This window comes from Myxocyprinus asiaticus, chromosome 5, assembly GCF_019703515.2.
Source record: "Myxocyprinus asiaticus isolate MX2 ecotype Aquarium Trade chromosome 5, UBuf_Myxa_2, whole genome shotgun sequence".
NCBI lineage: Eukaryota > Metazoa > Chordata > Actinopteri > Cypriniformes > Catostomidae > Myxocyprinus > Myxocyprinus asiaticus.
In genome coordinates, this window is record NC_059348.1 from 4,857,594 (window position 1) to 4,871,465 (window position 13,872).

A 13,872-nucleotide genomic window follows, 5' to 3' on the forward strand; every position below is an offset into this window, starting at 1 on the left:
GAAATAATTCTAAATAATTAAATAAACATCTGAAATAAATATTCTCTGCTTCGGACATCAATTCGTGAACAGCCATGCACACAACATTTACGTTCACTGGATAAGCCGATAAGAGCGCAAGTAAGGTGTTTAATGCAAAATCGGGGTAACGAGCAAAAATCTACATGTCAATCAGTTTATTCTTAAGCGGTGTATGACCGTACACGGATAAAGGCATTTACAGGACCACACACGTTGTCGGCTTTTTATTTATAATCAGTGTAAGAACGTGCACGTTAATGCTCAGTGATGGCCCTATAATTTCTTTCAGAGTATTGACACATTGTGTTCTGACTTAGTAGTAAACTAACACACAAATTTCCTGTGTGATCATATTGATTTGTTGGCACCAAAAACATCAATGAAACAATAACACCGTAATATACAACAAGAAATATAACACACAATTAATGTTGTGCTACCAGCATCTTTTTTATTCAGTGTTGTGTAGTTTTATTGGACATGTTAGTAAGTTATAGTATGTCAGACAAATGTTTAACCTCTTCATCTTATACGGATGTGGTAACAGAGTTTGTGCATTTTCTCAGCAGTGTCTAAAAAGTCTCACAATGGTTCAGAATCGATTTTTTCATATTTAAAAATGTTTTCTATCAAATGAATCAATGCAATTAACCCCCCTTATTATTTTCTTAGAGGAATAAGCCATTATTTCTGGTTTGCCACTTCGAATGGAAGTCTTTAATATCGCCCTAAGGATGTTAGAGGATAGCACTTCTCTCTTGAACATTATAGTTTTATCAATATGTTTGTTTCTGTGTACATGTGTATAAACAGAGTCTTTAAATATATTTATTTTTCCTTTTATCATTGAGAAATAGTGACATGAAACTATACAGCAGTCTGCTGTATAGTCTGCAGTCTTCAAAGACACATAAGAACACGTATGCATTCAGCACTTCACTGGAATATTTTCAACCTCTTCATCCAGGAAGAATCTTGCTCTGATGTTAGATCTGTTTGCAAGTGTCTCGTACACAATCCATAGCAGAAGTCCTGTCTTCTCACTTGTTTAGAAAGCTAGATCAGTTTCTCTTCAGGTATACCAGAAAGGTGCGAATGAAGCAGGAACTTACAAGTAATTGTTTCTGATCATGAAATTTCCGAATTTCACAGCATTTCATTGAAAGTGTTGACTTTGAAAATGACCTTTGCTCAGTGTGAAAACTTCGGACAAGACTTTTTTAAATGCTTCAGTACACTACTTAATTGGGAGAAACTCTTCCCACATGAAGTGCAGTGGTACGGCTTCTCTCCAGTATGCACTCTCTCATGGATTTTCAGGTGATCAAATGTGATGAAACACTTTACACAGTGTGAACACTTGTAAGGTTTTTCTCCAGTATGGATTCTTTGGTGCCTTTTCAAGTCGTAAGGTCTGACAAAAGCTTTACCGCAGTCTGAGCATACATGAGCTTTAACACCAGTATGAATTCTCTGGTGTGCATTACAACAGTTCAGCCGTGAAAAACTCTTTCCACAATAACAACACTGGTAAGGCTTTTTATCTGCATGAATGGTCAGGCGTTTCTTTCGCTCTGATGCCATCGTAAATGCTTTGCTGCACTGATCACGGTTAAATAGCTTTAATTCAGAGTGATCGAGAAGATGAGTTTTAAAAGTTGTTGTATATTTGAAACTCTGTCCACACTGATGGCAAGTGAAAGGCTTCTCTCCAGTGTGAATTCTTATGTGACTCTTAAGGTTTCCTTCTTGAGAGAAACTCTTTTCACACAGAGTGCATATGAAAGGCTTCTCTCCAGTGTGAATTCTTATGTGACTCTTAAGGTTTCCTTCTTGAGAGAAACTCTTTTCACACATAGTGCATTTGAATGGCTTCTCTCCAGTGTGACTTCTCAGGTGCCTCTGTAGACCTATTTTTTGTGAACAACTCTTTCCACACTGAGGACAGGTGAAGGAATGTTTTGCTGTTATTCTTCGAGTTCTTTTTCTTAAGGAATTCTTTTCAGTCTGTGAGCCACTAAAATATTCTTCAGCAGTAATGAAATTATCAGGTTTATGATACTGATGGTGTTTCTGATCCACATCATTCAGTTCTTGACTTTCCTCTTTCACTTCCATCAGGTCTGAAATGAACAGTAAATATGAACAAATGAGAAACATGAAATACAGTCTAATAACTCTAATATAATGACAATAAACAGCTGAAGTCAAGCATCTATTTTTATGTTATGTCTGATATGCTGTAGGTTAGCTCTCTCATTCTTATGTTAACCCTCTGGAGTCTGAGGCATTTTTGGATCCTGGAGATGATTTGACATGTCCTGACATTTGTACTTATTTCAGTTACTTACACTATATTAATTGCAAAAGTCTCGTTACACTGTATTCTGCACAAATTGTGTGGCAATAACATGTGAGCAACATGTACTGTATGTACACATTTGTATTTTTGAGAAAATCAAGTTAAAACTTGGTAAGTAAAAAAATAAAAAAGGGCACTGAGATAGGGCTATAAAACACATACAAAATATTTTTTCACAAGACTTTTAAGTGCCGGATTTAGACCAGAGCCTGTCACAATATGTTGTGAAAACCATCCTGCCCATTCATTAATATAAAACACTACAATAGCCGCTTTTCCACTATTGGGCAAGTGCGAGCCAGGGCCATAAACTGGTCAGCCGGCACCAATAGCCTCGGACCTTGGGCTGTGAGACCAAAATCACTCTACATTATGTGTAAAATATCAAGTTTATAATGTATGTAAACATTAGCAAGCTAGCAAGATAAGTTAACATTGACAACTCACCGACTTTAATGGTGCATTCACGTTATGTCAGAATTCCAACTTGTAAAAAGCATTCACATCTTTGTAGTGCTCGTTATTACAATTTGTAAACTCGGAATTCTATGATCGCAACATAACTGCCATGGTGTTCCGAGTGGTCTCTCCATTAACAATGGGACAATGTCCCAGCACACTGTCCATGGCAAACCATGGAAAGTTCTTCCTTTGGGCACCGCTTTGTCCATTGTGCATCTTTTTTTTTTTCCTCCCCTTTTCGGAATGCCCAATTCCCAATGCGCTCTAAGTCCTCGTGGTGGCGTAGTGACTCGCCTCAAACCGGGTGGCAGAGGACGAATCTCAGTTGCCTCCGCGTCTGAGGCTGTCAATCCGCGCATCTTATCACGTGGCTTGAGCGAGTTACCGCGGAGACATAGCGCACATGGAGGCTTCATACCATACTCCGCGGCTTCCACGCACAACTCACCACGCACCCCACCGAGAGTGAACCACATTATAGCAACCACAAAGAGGTTACCCCATGTGACTCTACCCTCCCTAGCAACTGGGCCAATTTGGTTGCTTAGGAGACCTGGTTGGAGTCACTCAGCACACCCTGGATACGAACTCGCGACTCCAGGGGTGGTAGTCAGCGTCTTTACTCACTGAGCTACCCAGGCCCCCGTCCATTGTGCATCTTAACAGATTTGTAGCGTGTCCACAATATTTTTCACCGAGATGAAGGTGTGTGACATCACACAAACATGTCGGCACCCAGAGAGACCTACAAAGTTAGTGATAAAAAAGTTTATTAAATGATTTAGATCAAGGAGTCAAAGTTCCTACATTACATGATATTAAAGCTTGTTTTACAAATGTTTGCAGAAACAGGTGTATAAAACACGGTAAATTAAACTCTCTTTTGATGATCGTACACCTGTAGCACAAATGCTAGCGTAAAAGCATTGTTTATCAGCTGGGTTGCTAGGAGATGTCTCTGGTAACAGTCAAACCCTTGTTATGCTAACAGAAGCATTGCAGTTTTGGTTGTTTAAACGTAATTTTCCAAGCATCTGGCAATGGAATTCCTTTACAGTCTGAGATCCAAGAATTCAAGTAGGAATATCCCACATACGACTTGAATGAAACTCAGCATAAGTAGCTCGCTAAACTCCGCCTCAATCCCCAGTTGGCCTTCTTTGGCCCAAGGGTAATCAGCGGGCCAAAGGCCGTTGGTCCCGAATAAGCCCAGAGGAGGCACGATTAAGCCCCGGAAGTGACAGTGGGAACGCAACTGGCCCTGGCACACACTAGCATGCCCAACAGTGGAAACGTGGCTATTGATTTAATTTTTGTCTGATGCCTTTTGTTTTAGAAAGGCTGTGTGCAAGGGAGTGTCAATGGTCATGAATATTGATGTTTTTCTCAACTAGGGTGATACTGGCCCACCCCATAATGGGGCTATCAATGTGGAATGTGACTGAAGAAACAAAAATAATGTGAGATTAAAAGAAAAACACTTTTTTTTTATTATTTTTTTTATTTACAACACAGTGCACAATATAATCAAAATACAAATAATGAGGGTCAAAGGCACACTTCTGAGCACAAAGATTTTAACAGTTGCACACCTTTGTACCATTTCTGGAAACAGTTCCTGTTCAACTGAAGACACAAGTGAATGTCACATGCCTGGCATTTCCAAGGTGTTTAATGCTTCTTGCCATGCACTGCTTTGCAATGCACACAGATCTGGTGACCAGCAGTGGCCATATTCCTGGCATCTGAGGTCAGCTCAGCTTCTGGATCTGGCACATGGTCACTATTGGTCTGTTTTGGTGATACTTTCTGTGACACACCACAGAGCTCTGCAATAAGCTGCTCGTCATTGGTGTGTGAGTGTGTGTGAGTGTGTGCATGAATGGGTGAATGAGTCACAGTGTAAAGCGCTTTGGAACCGTTAAGGTTAAAAAAAAAAGCGTTATATAAGTGCAGACCATTTACCATAAACTCCTTGTGGGTCATGTTGCCTTGTAGCTCTTTGTGCAATATGAAAGCATTGGTGGCAGCAATGTCCAAGAAGTGTAGAAATATATTTCTGTACCACTTCATGGTTTTGTGCTGTGAAATGTAGTACTGCAACAGCTGATCGGACAGGCCAGCACCCCCCATGTGGAGGTTGTATGTAGTCACAGGTGCAGGACAATGTCTTTGTCATCCATACATCTTGTGCTTTCACCCATGGACACACGAGAGGTGTCTGGAATAGACAGACACCTCTCGAGTGTCCATCCACTTCACAAACACAAGAGGTCCATCCCGAATCCATCTGATTGATCCCCTGGCTGACTTTTTGTCAGTGAATTAACAGCATTCCGTGGGCTGTCCTTCCTATAGTCCCTGTAAGTCCCACAAGTACCAAACAAGTCTGTTAGAAGCTTTGGACGTGTGAAGAAATTGTCCATGTACACATGGTATCCAGTGCCCAAAACTTTACTGTCCAAAATAGACATCACAGCATCATATGATAGTCCATGGCCTGTTAGAAAGTTGTTCTTTCCTGTATACACAGAAAAGTCCACAGTGTATCCATTTGATGAGTCCGCAAGGACAAGCAACTTGAATCCCCACTTGGTTGGCTTGGCTTTCATGTACCATGTCATTCCTGTGTTTGCTCTGCATGCCACCATTCTTTCATCCTAAATTTCTTCTAGGATGATAGAAGGTTTTGCATACATGACGGATAGCGTCCAAGTGGGGTTTGACCCTGAAAAGACGGTCATGTTCAGCTGTGCCCCTCTTTCTGTCATTCTCCTTGTCTGCGTTTGGGTGACTCGTGCACATTCCATGAAAAGGTGCGGTATCCATCCCTTGACATAACTGTGGCAGGAAAAGCCATGGAGAAAAGACTGCCCTTCCGCCAGTAGTCAGTGATGCAGCTCACCTTCACCATGGCGATGTAGAATATCAGTCCAATGTAGCGGTACGGCTCGCTGAGGCTGACATCTGTCCATTTGTATTTGCGAACCTTGAAAATTGTCCCGACAGCCTGAGCATTTGTGTTATGGCACAGAGTTGACACAGCACTCTCAGAGAAAAACAGTTTGAAGAGACTCAGGAGAGTGCGAGTCAGCAAGACTCAGCTGTTGTCCAGGTTCCCATGCAGGCTTTTTATAGTCTGAGGAACCATGTCAACATCAGTCTCTGCTTTCCATGACACATTGGACTGCCAGTAGCTTGCCTGCTTGTTTGTCTTGGCTCTCCTTGCAACAGGTATCTGGTCACTGTCATTCTCACATCTGTAAAAAAAGCAAACAACTGTGAGTCGGCTGATAACATATTTTTGGGGGGGCATCAGAAAATGGTTTGAGTTCCAGGGCTGAGAAAGAATGTTATAAGTAACATTGCTAACACTGTTCTACATTATAGAGAAATACTAAACCGTAAAAATGAGCCTTTAAAATATACATTTTACAAGCACACACGAAGCAAGCCGCAGTGACACCGGCAAAAGCGGTAATGATTCTGAATGTGTCGGAAAAACCAACAAGGAGACTGTCTGAACATTTAGTTAATTTATAGAGAGAAATGCACATTTGGATTGTGCCGACAGACGATGATCTCGGGGATCGACGATGGTCAGAGTGATTGCCAATAGCTGATGCCTTTGATGATGTCAAGATGATATTTGCCTCGTTTTCCCATTAATCTATTAAATTATTATTATTAGACTATTATTATTATTATCAAATTAATATTACAAATAATTTGCCCGTAGACACGTGCTTGAAGAAACACACTTTATTATATTATTAAGAACAGATGACAAAAAAGCTGTCTATGCGCATATATGACGCGCAGATACGGAGGCGTGCAGTCTCGTGGAACGCGCATGTAAAAGGTTCCCATTGTTTCTGTCTTCTGATTTAAAAAAAAAAAAACATTTTTGCAAGAACAGTATCATCTATGAGTGCTGCAAATGATCTCAGACATCTCAGCTCAGGAGGTGCTTTGAGTTCAGTTCACTTTATTTCCACAGAACAGTTCATTGTGAACGTATATCTACATCTGTGATTAAAACATAAAATAATACAAAAACACCTCGAACCATGATTTATATTTCAGTGATTATTATCATAATTATTATTTTTACATTTATAATTGTTTTTGTCTTCATTTATGTCCGTAATTTCCCGCCTGCATGTTTAGATGGATACTTGCCAGATGGTAAATGGAAAGGTGGTTACTTATATATATATATATATATATATATATATATATATATATATATATATATATATATATATATTATTCTTTTATCACTTTATTATTTATTTATTTGCTTTTTCGTTTAGTTTGGAGTGCAGTTTGAATTTAGAAATGTATTTAAGTTTTTTGTTTTTTAAATAAATTAATTTTCAATGCAAAATCACTTCAGCAAGAATATTCACCGATCCTTCCGCCCAGGGGTTGATGATGTAATTGGATATTGCAATATATATATATATAATTATATAAGCAATATATAAAACTAACTTATTCACACACATTGTATTTTCCCAGACAACGAAATACCCGACCGGTAGAGAATAAACAGATGAAGCAGGTTCTTTGCCAGAGAGATGTTCACAACTGTTGTAAAGCCATCTTTCAAACACACACATTTTAAATGCACTTATTTTTTTTCCAGTTTCATTTGAACTTTTAGTTAAAATAAATAATAAAGTTCAAAGTTTGAAATCAAGGTGTGATTTGTTGTGTAGGGTTAACCCTAACCCTGCTTAACGAAAATTACACCATAGTACCACCTAGCGTTCAACCAGCAGTAATACCGGTGTACGTCGGTTTCCTGCGTCCAGCCGTCCAATCAAAACCTGGTCGAACAAGACTCTTCTCATCGATTAACGTTTGGTCGACTATTAGGGGCTGCCATAATCACACAGAACATAATCAAAATTAAAGTAACATCTGTAAAACAGCGGGTAAATGTGCACTTACTGTAAGATTCTCGCTCGCGTTGAAAACTAAAGGACACCTGCGTGCCCTCCCTGGGTCGTGCAGCCACATTCCTAAAAAGTACAGATAGTTGTAAACAATTGTTAACTTATATTGTCCAAAATGACATACCAGTACATGCATAACTGATGAGCAATTAATCAGTATGGACATGCACTGTATATGTTTATTGATGGGCCATATAGCACATTCCAAAAATTTACAACCGAGAAGTTATTCGTGAACACAAGCTTCGTTGATGAGGTAGTATTTTACAGTAAACACTGGTCATAAGCTAGCCAAAACTAAATTTTACATACTCATTTTGTCTGAAATAGCCCAACTAGTAAAATATGTACTTGCTAAAACATCTAAAACAACATGTTAAGTATTGCAAGTTAGAATAACTGACTTACTCATCAGAAATGATATCCTCCGCTGGATCAAGTCGCTCTTCAAAATGCAGCTGTTCATCATCAGAGTTGCACTCTTCTTCTGAGGAAAATGTGAATTCTTCCTCACTGTCAAGGATCATCTGGAGAGCTTCCTCACGCGAGTAGTGTGCCATCTTCCAAAAGCGATCGTAAATCAATAAATCTGATGTTGATGCCATTTTTATAGCATTGATGAGGGCGTTTACCATATTTGTAAGGCTCATTCCAGGTCATTACCATACGAGACAGAAAAACTGTACCTCTCATTCGTTTCATACGCATTACATAATCTGAGAATATTTGTTTTGGATTTTAATTGGTGCATTTCAGAGGGGGCCTGGGTAACTCAGTGAGAATTGACGCTTACTAACACCCCTGGAGTCGTGAGTTCGAATCCAGGGTGTGCTGAGTGACTCCAGCCAGGTCTCCTAAGCAACCAAATTGGCCCGGCTGCTAGGGAGGGTAGAGTCACATGGGGTAACCTCCTCGTGGTCGCAATTAGTGGTTCTCACTCTCAGTGGGGCACGTGGTAAGTTGTGCTTGGATCGCGGAGAGTAGCATGAGCCTCCACATGCTGGGAGCCTCCGCGGTGTAATGCACAACGAGCCACGTGATAAAATGCACAGATTAAAGCAGAGGCAACTGAGACTTGCCCTCCACCACCCGGATTGAGGTGAGTAACCACGCCACCACGAGGACCTACTAAGTAGTGGGAATTGGGCATTCCAAATTGGGGAGAAAAGGGGATAAAAAAAGTAGACATTTCAAGGTTTCCTTAGACATATTTATCATGTCTGTGTGACAATTATATGCTGAGTTTCAGTTCATTTTTGTGATGTGCTCCAGCAAAAGTTCACAGAGGAGGCAGCAGAAAGTGCATTTGACAAAAGCACAACATTTTGTCTTTATTGTGAGTGGACACAATTAAAAGTAGACCCTTTACAGTTTCGAATGCATTAACTTTTGTATTATTATATAATTCCCTCATACTTCACGAAAAGATGGAACATTTGAAGTGCGTCTGGACAGGAGCTGCTGTGCTCCTCTGCATCGCTCTCGGGTGTCATCATTAGAGTATCATATGATCTCATGTTACATCTAAAATTCGACAACAAAAATATTTGTCAGCAATTTGTTATTGTCAATGTTGTCAATAATGTTGACTAATCATTTCAGCCCTAATATATTACATATACGTACATGAATATGCCAACTTCCTGGTTTCCTTAATATCATTTTCAGTTGCACTATGCTTACATGTCATGTCAAAAGTCTGGCGAGTAAAAACAAAAATGTACTAGCGATTTTTTTTTTCACATGTCCATAGAGGATTAATGATTTTCTAACTACAGCTGCCAGATCTAATGAATCATTATGAAGAATCAAGAACCAACCTGCAGTGGAGGGTCGCACGAGTAAACGCATCTGCTTTGCATTGGTCGCGCTGTGCGGTTGAGCAGATGACAGCCTACAGTTTCTTTTATTATTAGGTGTGTTTTGCTTTCAGAACAGTAGCTTACTTGCCTGGTGTAAAGAAATAGTTACCGCTAAGATTATCAAGCTGGCATAGGCGGTCCTTAACGTTCCACACACACAAGACGGTGACTCTCAAATCAACATAATTCAAGGTGCACTCAGTCATTGGTTTCCTCATTACACATTTTTCCTCAATGAAACTAACAGTAATTTGGGAATATATGTATAAAATCGATCACTCACATGAGATGAAGAGTCCATTTTAGTTACCTTATAAAAGTTATTTTATTCTGCATTGACAGGGTCTGTCTGTTTGTTGTCTATCTGTTTCTTCTTTTTTTTTTTTTGGAGGAGGAGGTGGTTTGACACAGGGATTAACAAGGAAAATTAAAAATGTCACTTCATGTCAAAAATGTTGCAGACCCAAGCTGGGCTGCATTTCCTAAAAGCATCGTAAGCCTTCGTAGCTCATAGAAACCATTGGTGCCAATGGTCTCTACGATCAACTTAAGCTTACGATGCTTTTGTGAAACACAGCCCTGGTTAGCTGGTTTTAGCTGGTTTCAGAGGGGGTTTGAACACTTTTTAGCTGGTTAGGCTAGGAGACTAGCTAAGTCAACCCTGACCAGCTAAGACCAGCTAAAAAAACAAAAGTGTTCAAAACCTCTTTAAAACCAGCCTGACCAGCTAAAACCAGCCAACCAGCTTATGCTGGTCTTTTCAGCAGGGCAGCATTTAATGATTATTTCAATGGCTTTGCAATGTAAACATCATGACATATGTACATACAATAACATGGTAGCCTACCATACACGTTTTTATAGGCATAAAACGCATCACTCAGTTTTATACAATATGTCACAGGGGTCCTGGCTTCGACTCTCTACCCACCAAGGGGTCCTTGGCCAGAAAATGGTTGCATACCTGTCTTATATACAGGGTTGGGAGGGTTTCTTTTGAAATGTATTCCACTACAGATTACAGAATACATGCTGTAAAATGTAATTTGTAACGTATTCCGTTAGATTACTCAAGGTCAGTAACTTATTCTAAATACTTTGGATTACTTCAGCACTGGTAGATTTTTTTCACTTGTTTTGACTATAAAAACTACTAAAAATAAATAAATAAATACACTGTTAAAAATACATTCTCTGAAAAACCTAAATATCTTATGCAGTGTTGTTTCTAAAACAAAATCATTAAAACTGATCTTGTTTTAAGGATTTGTAGATATTTTTACAGGAAAACAATACAAAAATCATCATCAAGAATACGATATTTGCCCTATTATCAAAGGTCATACTAGAAAAAAAGAAATTATGATCCAATGTGAATTTTCTTGATAAAAAAAATATGATCGTGCCTGATAACGTGCATGTAAAATGGCTAGAAATAGCATTTTAGCTTAGCGTAAAGCTGACAATTTACACAAGGTTTATTTCTATTTCTTCTGCTCCAAACTTACTTCAAACTTACTTCTCTGTCTGCTCGTATGAATGTAACACATCATAAGAAAGTGTTTCACCACTGTTCAAATGCACTTTGGATCACATCATTTATATGTATAAATGTTTTCCATCTGAAAGGACTAAATATTAAATTAAACAAATGACAATAAAATGCAAAGTAATCTCTCCAGTAATCAAAATACTTTTTGAATGTAACTGTATTCTAAATACCAATTATTTAAACTGTAACTGTAGTGGAATACAGTTACTTATATTTTGTATTTGAAATACGTAATCCCGTTACATGTAGTCCGTTACTCCCCAAACCTGCTTATATATGAAAATATCTTTCAATAGGTCTAACCTTTAACTTGTTAAAAGTGTTGAAAGATGCTTTTCAGCAGCTTTATGAACAGTGATGGTCCTGGTATTTCTGTCAGCATTTGACAAGCTACTAAAAATGTACCAATTACTGGACAGAAAGTTACATGTTACATACACATAAACCTGGTTGTATCCACTGGTTTTAGGTGAAACTGCTGCAGCTAACTTATAGATTACAGTTATATTTTTAAAAGATAAAACATTGATTCTATAAGGCAACATCACAGACTGAAAGATGAAGGAATATTTATAGACCTGATTAGATAGAAAACGTGGTCCCAAGTTATATAAAATATAAATATCTCACTACTCAAAATGCACTTTAAAATAAATACATGTAATAACAAAATTAAATCACTTACATGGAATGTGATTCAAAGAGAAAATGTTTTTGAACAGATGAATGCACAAAAACACGAGCACTCTCTGTTTCTGCTCAACTGACTTCCTCCTCCTTCTTCGGGTTAAATGACCAGTTGACACCATTGGCACATACCGCCACCTACTGTGCACTGTGCGTCCAACATGTTTGTTTTTTTATTTATTTTTTTAGGGTATTACCAAAAAATATAACAACAAAAAAGTACATTTAAAACAGAATTAAATGTAATAATGCACAATAGAAAATAAAAAAGCACCATGTATAAAAGTATAAAATACTGCATATCAACACTTACAAAAAATATTTAAAGAGGGAAGCACAGTTTTAAAGTCTTAACAGCTTTGTGTGTTCTTTAAAAGTGAAATGGTTTGGATGTATTGCTTGAATTCTTATTCAAAACGAGTAAATGAGGGCTTTTAAATACTGAATTTGCTTCGGTGAATATGAAATTTGGCAAACAGCAATAAAAGGTTGATTATTAAGTACTCGTTTTCTTTGATGCTGATGCTATAAAAACCAAACAATACATCCTTAAACAACATTGAGAAATCCAAAAGCAAATTTTCCTTAATTAAATGACAAAAGTCTATCCAAAATAATTGTGTTAAAGGACAATCCTGAAAAAAAAAGTGCAGATTCATTTGTGGCATCACAAAAAGAGCAATGTATCTCTATATCTATTAAAACCTTTTTAAATATAATTTGTCTTGGTACAATCTATGCAATAACTTAAACGACACTTCCCTAACATAATTAATTAACATGTATTTAAGAGGCAATGTCCACACTTTTTTCCAATCAACATTATGAACAAAGTTCTTCCGATATGACACCACATATAGAATTGTTACAAGTTATTTTTGGGAAAGAGAACTAATTTTAAAATGACAAGAGGGTCACGTGACACCATGCGAGGATCGGATGTGTGAACGGCAAGTTCTGCACACTTTGCTAGTTTTTGATACACAGTCCTCGTGGTGGCCGGGGCTGGATGTAAGCATAGGCAGGTGTGGGCTGAGCCCACCCAAACGTGAGTCTTGCCCACCCAATCAAACATTTGGGAAACACGGTTTTAAATAATTAATATATATATATTTCCAATTTGTGCATTGGTTAAAAGCAATATGGGGGCGGGCTGTGTGTTGCAAAAACATTGAGGGTGGGCTGTAGACTGCCAAACCAATCACAAAACAGCACCAGAAATGTGTAGTGTTTTTCTATTTTTGTCACTGGCCGAAAGCAACGACACACTCAAGAAGCAGCTGCTGCAAACCAGAGAGTCCGAGACGTTACGCGAGCGAGAACAGTAATAAGAGATATTTTTGTGTAATGTATAGGTTTTTAATGCCCATAAAGAAGCCTGGTTCTGTCTCAGTGTGCTGTGACCATGTGGCTGCTGTTAATGTATCACAGGCTCTCTTTTATCAAATATCTCCCTCTCCCTTCACATCAGCTCCTCAAAAATCGCGCTGCAGGTTTTCATGAAATACTGGACATGAATGCCTCCCAAGCCACACCCACAGAGGATACTGAGGACCAGTTGGTCTCCATATAAACATTGATTTCAGCCTTTAACATTTGCAAAAGGGATACATTAAAGCGCCAACTATATGATTTATTTTTCTCCGTATGTGGCAACACCTCTAAACACACCGGAGCGTGATCTGAGACTAAAATGTTTCCAACTGAGCAATCAACAACAGATGAAATGAGGGACTTAGATATCAAGAAAGAAATCTATTCTAGAATAAATCTTATGGACTGATGAAAAAAATGTATAGTCCAGATGGGTTTAAAAGTCTCCAAATATCTGTAAGACCAAGATTTTTACACATCCTGTGGAGTGTCAGTGTTGCTCTAGGGGGCTTACACACTTTTGCTTCACTATGACCAAGGACTGAGTCCATCAAAATATTAAAGTCTACTCCCAATATTATATCATGA

General features: G+C 38.4%; 1 protein-coding gene across 2 annotated transcripts; it reads right to left on the reverse strand.

Annotated features, from left to right (window-relative positions):
- Positions 1-1,212: 1,212 nt before the first annotated feature.
- Positions 1,213-12,221, reverse strand: LOC127440808 (gastrula zinc finger protein XlCGF52.1-like). 2 transcript variants are annotated; one of them, XM_051697736.1, is made up of 2 exons: positions 11,909-12,221; positions 1,213-2,144 (listed from the first exon to the last, which is right to left on the reverse strand). In XM_051697736.1, exons 1-2 carry the CDS (start codon positions 12,030-12,032, stop codon positions 1,213-1,215), a joined length of 1,056 nt encoding a protein of 351 aa, XP_051553696.1. In that variant the 5' UTR covers positions 12,033-12,221. The 2 variants fall into 2 exon arrangements, with proteins under 2 accessions (XP_051553696.1, XP_051553695.1); XM_051697735.1 differs by lacking the exon at positions 11,909-12,221 and adding an exon at positions 4,811-5,135.
- Between the last annotated feature and the right edge of the window lie 1,651 nt (positions 12,222-13,872).

Coding starts and splice junctions, on each gene's coding strand:
- LOC127440808 (XM_051697735.1), bottom strand. CDS start 5,135: ATGGATTCGGGATGGACCTCTTGTGTTTGTGAAGTGGATGGACACTCG. Junction 2,145..4,810: donor TGACCCACAAGGAGTTTATG/GTAAATGGTCTG, acceptor TGTTCATTTCAG/ACCTGATGGAAGTGAAAGAG.